This window comes from Lepisma saccharinum, chromosome 21, assembly GCF_977018435.1.
Source record: "Lepisma saccharinum chromosome 21, izLepSacc3.1, whole genome shotgun sequence".
Taxonomy (NCBI): Eukaryota; Metazoa; Arthropoda; class Insecta; order Zygentoma; family Lepismatidae; genus Lepisma; species Lepisma saccharinum.
The window spans coordinates 25,359,940-25,366,131 of record NC_139249.1 but is presented as its reverse complement, the minus strand read 5'-3'; the positions used below and the strand labels follow the sequence as shown (position 1 = coordinate 25,366,131).

At 37.8% G+C, this 6,192-nt stretch overlaps 1 protein-coding gene across 1 annotated transcript; it reads right to left on the bottom strand.

The window, feature by feature from the left end:
- Positions 1 to 4,107: 4,107 nt before the first annotated feature.
- On the bottom strand, positions 4,108 to 5,755 carry Bap55 (Brahma associated protein 55kD). The gene has a single exon (XM_083142593.1). The coding sequence runs from the start codon at positions 5,685 to 5,687 to the stop codon at positions 4,377 to 4,379; it is 1,311 nt and encodes a 436-aa protein (XP_082998719.1). The 5' UTR covers positions 5,688 to 5,755; the 3' UTR covers positions 4,108 to 4,376.
- Between the last annotated feature and the right edge of the window lie 437 nt (positions 5,756 to 6,192).

The window sequence follows — 6,192 nt, the reverse complement described above, 5'->3', positions numbered from 1 at the left end:
ATGATCACACTTTCTCTCTTTTTTTATTACCACCACAAGCTTACCTTTTCATTGTCTTTATCCCTGTAAAAGGAATCAGAAATGTACTGAAACATTGCAGTGAAGAAAATCTGGAATTCAAGCACCTGTAAGTACACCTTTTTTCATGTGGAATGTATTTCATTTGGTTTGTGTTAACTGTAGTGGTTTTGAAAACATGTAAGAAAGTAGTGATTTAGCATATGGATATTTGTTATTCCACCACAAAAGTTTGATCCGTCTGCTTCTCTGATAGCATGGTCCTAAATCTGCATACAGAAATACACACACACACACATATGCACATATTGTGTAATAATTACATTACCTGTGTTCTTTGCGTGTAGAATTTTCACAATTAGTCAACATTTTGAATTTTCAAAATACAGGGTGGTTGGAAAGTAACTTCCTATTGAAAAATACTTATACATATAACTTTTGTAAATACTGCCACATTTGCACAAAACAAAATATTGTGATCCCTGAAGTAGAATTTAATTGCTAATTTGTGCTTTGTCCTCAGTGACAAGAGCCGCTTATAATGAATCAATGTGACGCTGCATGAGCATTCCCAGCTGGGGAGTGTGTTACGTAATGTGGCAGTCTGTGGTACAAGTGCAGAGATGGTGGTGAGGGTGTTTCACAGACATCCTGCTACAGTGAATTCCAAGCAGGGTGGATAAAAATAATTTTTGATGATTTTTTTGTTTAAATTGATTTTTTAATTTTTTATAAAAAATATGCTGAAAATTGCTGGTATGGTTTTTTGGCACCATACATATAGATTTGTTTTATGGAAAGCCTTTTCTAGTAAATGGCCCTCTAAAATTTTGATTAAAGCAAATTAAAAATAAATTTATGTAAATGTACATTTTTTGGTTCCTGATACTGTACATATAAACCTATGGTATAATTTAACAGTACAGGAAATTTCTCCAATTTGAAATTTCGGAAACTTACTAATTTCGTCCTAATCACGAACCTGCAGTTAAAATTTGGCGATCACGTATAGAAATTCCTAAATTATGTGCAATTAACACCGGTATGATTGTATATACACTACTGTGGTAGCCATATTTGATGTGGACAAGTGAGGTTTGGTATTCGTTGTGTACTTATTGCTGTGTCTACAGTGTTACCGCATTGTTAATTTTTCATTTTGGGGTATGAAACGGTGCCTTGAATTACGAATGGACCAGACTTTGGAATTTTGTACAATCCAACAAGCTCTGAGGAGAATGGCAATAGTGACGATGACAGTGTGGAGGGAGATGATGATGTGGAATGCAGCTTCGAATAGAGGCCGGTTCCTAAAGTGTTGAACGAATAGTTATACCAATTGCATGGAGCGTTCATGTGAGAAAATGGCATCTTCAATAGTGTGGATTAAATGTTTGTTCCACGATTCATTGACGGTAAGAAAAGGTTACGTTAGTTAGAATAACGGAAATATCTGCAATTTGTTTGAAATTCGGTGTACTTACTAATTTTGGTCTGGTAATCATGAGTGTGCAGTTGAAATTTGGCACTTATTTGGGGGCAGGTGAATCCAGCCAATTTCTAACATGCCTTTAAAAGGGGGACTATAGTGAAAGCCGGTAACGGAGTGGACGCGGGGCTGCGGTAGCAGTTGGGGTGGGTAGGTCAATTACCCCAGTTGCGGAACCTGGAATCGGTGGGAAATTTGGACTCAAAAATTTCAAATGGCAATATCTGAACTTCAGTAGGCTATACATTGGTAAATAGTTCTATCGCGCTCCAGATTTATGATCTTCACAATTAGCATCACATAATGTTAAAAAAAAAACTAAATCGAGGGTGTAGAAATAAGCACTTAAGTTAGATTCTTTTGCTATTCCCACGTAAAAGGTAAAAAGGTAAAGTGCTCCCCTGTGCATAGCACCACGCCATGAAGGCGTATAGGGGGTAACGCCCCACACTTTCTTGATCCGGTCGTGAGTGGGGGTGATGTGATCAGCATCACGCCCCTGACCGCCTTTACCCCCCAGGGTTTCCCCCAGGTACCCATGTTATTCGACGCTGGGTGGACGCCGGGGCCGCTTCCATCGTTAGAAAAGTTCCCGGATTTGAACCGGCCGGGGATCGAACCCGGGACCTTCAGCATGGTAGTCAGCTATTTCCACGTGTGAGCGCCAAATTTTAACTGCTGATTCGTGATTAGGGGGCCAAAATTAGTGAGTATGACAAATTTCAAACAAAATGGAGAAATTCCAGGTATTGCAAATTCGCTCCAAACCTGTTATGGAATTGTTTGTTGAGTGTCTTGGTGAAATTGTAATAAATAATTTCAGTAATTTTTCTTTAATTAAAATAAAACATTCTGGATGTACTCTACAATTGTAACTTAAAATATATATTTTAGTCTTTGTAGCTGAATTTTGGTATTTCTTAAATGATAGTTTACAAAATATAGGCTTACCATACGTCCGGGATTAGCCCTGATAGTCCTGGTTTCTTAGTGCTGTCCAGGGTTTTGAGAATCTGAACATGAAAATAGCTACCGGTATTGAATATTCATGACCAGAATTTAAAACAAACAAGCCATTTCTGAAAAAAGGCATGTCGGCAAAAAGTGCAACTGCGTCAACTAAGAGATAATGCTACCTAGAACAGAGAGGTTTCCTAAACATCAAAAAATGTATTATTCAATTAAACATTAAAAAATTAATTGATTGATTTGAGAAAATAATGTTAATATTTTTCTTGTACAATTTATAGTTTTAATGTTTCAATAAAATATTAAGGCTTTCAAGGAATTTCAATTTAATAAAATTCAACAGTAATAAGTTGATCGTCAATATATCCTGGGTTGGACCCAAAAAAATATGGTAAGCCTAGCAAAATATCAGCTGTCATATTTATTTAGTTTAATGATAATGACACTAGTTACGGTTTAACATTAGTATTTTGTACATTTTTCGGTACCAGTTTCATAGATCGGAGACACATTAAAATCGCATTTATATATTGTGTGTTTCGCATGGTTCGTACTTACCAATTGTGTATTGCGGAACATGAACAGTTCAAGGTGCCATTATGCTTTTTACACGAAAACAAACTCAATTTTTCACATTGAGTGCTTTTTTTATTCCTTTCTTTTCTTCCAGAACACACAATATGGCGGGCGCACATCTTGACTCATGTTGTGGGTATGCAGTGTTTCAACCTTCTTCACAGAAAAATACCTACTGTCGTGTTAGTCACCGATGGAAATTATACATTATGCACGAGTAGCTGACAGATAGCCCCACCATCCGTTATGCATGGTAGCTGACCGATAGCCCCATGAACCATTTACAATAAGGTTAGGTTAGGTTTGATAACGTTACGCAAGCATAGTAAAAAAAAAGGAGGGGTTGAAACACTGACAGGTGCTTACGTCATCAAACGTATGCAGCATCCAGTTGTCATAGGGCAAGCAAATGGAAGCAATGGCAATTGTGCGTCGGTGAGATATTTCTCTTGAAAAATACATGATTTCCCGGTCAAATATATTCCACGATGAAAGAAAATACCTCCACGAACGTTGGAAAGCTTGGAGAAACTCATTTCCGTTAAGTAGTTTCTTTGTGTAAAACTGAAGAATGTGCCTCCGATGTATGAAACTGTTACCCATTTTTCTACACAAAATGTTAGCTAATTTTTGCCTATAAAAAATTATTGAATTTTATATCGAGAAATTTAAGTGTTTTTACAGTTTACACATTGCATTTCCTTTTGTATGAGCTTCACTTCATCAGTACATATACAGAGCTTTTCTCTGTCGAGTCTTTCGTGAAGCGGCGGCTAGCACACCAGGTGGTGGGAGCGAGTCTGCCAGCATTTAGACCCACAGCTTTATGCTGACCTTGGCACTGGACACAGAGACAGTTTTTCCCTTAGTACATAAGGTTTAGCATAGTGCAGGACAAAAAGTGGCAATCGCTGCCACTGTCTGCACCACCTGCAAATTTTTCATCAGTCAGGATGTTGAGAGATGACCGCTTCAGCAATTTTCAAGTTTAATACATGTTAGCATGTTAAAGTATTTGAGTATTGCTTTCACTATGATAAAATTATACAACAAAATTGTATATATTAAAAGTCTACATGTATTTCACTTGATTGATCATTGGACTACAAAATTACATGCAAGAATTCTGACAACACAAATAATACTAAATTTCTTTTTTTTGGATATAAAGGCATATGTACATAATAATGAAAAATCTAATTTTTTCCACTTCTTATACATTTGGATTGCATGTCCACATCCATCCCACATTAAAAAAAAGTTGAATGTACAAAAATGTAAGCAGTGTTCCTCATTTCATTTTCTGTTAAGAAAAGAATTAGGCTTATGGGCACTTCCTTTCTATTTGCGCTTTACCACCTTCATTATATTCCTGACTGGAAATCCACATTTGTTGGAAAGTACCTATGGAGGCTAGAATGGATCCACCAATCCATGCCCCAAATCTACGCTCTGCACAACCATTGGCACTTATGATTTTCAGCCTCATACTTGAAGGAATTTTCACCGAAAGATCTCGATTGAGCCGCTCAGGAAATCCCTGAAGGAATGAATTCCCTCCAGTTATGATTACACTTCCATAAAGACTGGGCCTGACATCAACATCACACATTCCAACACTTGTCGTTACTATGTGCCCCACACCAAGCATGGTATTTCCCACACCCTTCACAATACTTGGATCAAACAATGCTTCTGGAATTTTGAACCTCTCGGAGCCAAAATCTTGGTGAAACCCATTTGGAAATTCATAGTGAACTGTTGGTATACTGTTGACAGTTTTTTCATCATATGGGGTCTCTGAAACCTGCAGTACACTCGCCTGGAAATCTTGAATAACCTTTTTCACCATATAATTGTGCCAGCTGGTTGTCACTTCTGGTATGTTCTTCTTCTTTGTCCACTTGGCCTTTTCACGTTCCTTCACTTGATCTTTTGCTGCTACCATGTAAGATGGCATAACTTCTATGTCATTTTCCTGCAGATATTGTTTACACTGCATACTAATGTAATCACCACCTAAAGGTGACTTTACAATGGCTTGGGAAAGAACGTAACCATCTTGTACAGGTACTGCTGTAGTATGAGTTGCACCACTGTCCACAACAATGCCAGTAGCACGACCATTAGCAAAAGCTGCAAGAACAGCATTCTTAACCAAGAAAAATGCTGGAACACTGTATTTTTCAAACATTAGTTCAATCAGTTGTTCTCTTTTCGAACGTATATTCCACGGAGCTTCAGACATGAGTACAGGATGATACTCAGATTCGGACTGGATGCACTTTGCGTAAGTATAATCTAATACTTTCTCAAATAAGTCCCAGTCCTCAATCATGCCGTCCTTCATGTAATTTACCACTTCCATACCTTTTCGGGCAACATGAAGAGTTGTGACATCAATGAAGTGTTTGGTAGTCGAAGCAATATTTGATGAATCCGGCTTCTTCTCTTCCTCCAATGCTTCGCCTTGCGTTGTGGCCACTTGATTGGCATCCTCAACTACGCCGACAACTGCCGGTATTTCTGCTTTTGGCGTGTCTTCCTGTGCGTAGCCAACCCTTAACGAATAATGACCAGGGTCAAACACTAAGGCTCCTATTTCGTCACCTCCATAAAGCATTCCACCACTCATTTTGACGTTTGTGTAATGGTAAATAAGCGAATGCTTGCAAGTAACAACAGGATGAAGACGCCACTTTCCACGCAGTGTTAGTAATCATGGATTTGCAGTTGTCCTCTCGGAATCTCTTTGGTGCCAATGGTGCTCGTTCGCGGGTCGAACATAAGGGGTATGCACGAAGATCCCCCAAAATCGGAAATAATTTTGAAGTCGGGAAATTATTATCTCCTTTTCTTTTCTATTACTATTCGGAATCCTGCGTACACCTACTCATCTTTGTTCGTCATACCCCTTTTGTTTAAAATATTGAAGCGAGAACTCTTATTTTATTTTTGTCATTCATTTCCTTGTTGAATCGGAATATATTTACATGATATTTATTCAATTTCACCACATGGTCGTATATTTCTTTTGCGTTGTAGGATTCACATGGAATTAAAAAAATACAAGAGTTTAGAGAACATCGTGTTTTTTTTTAGCACATCTTTAATTTAATCCTGGATTGATGATAGACTCT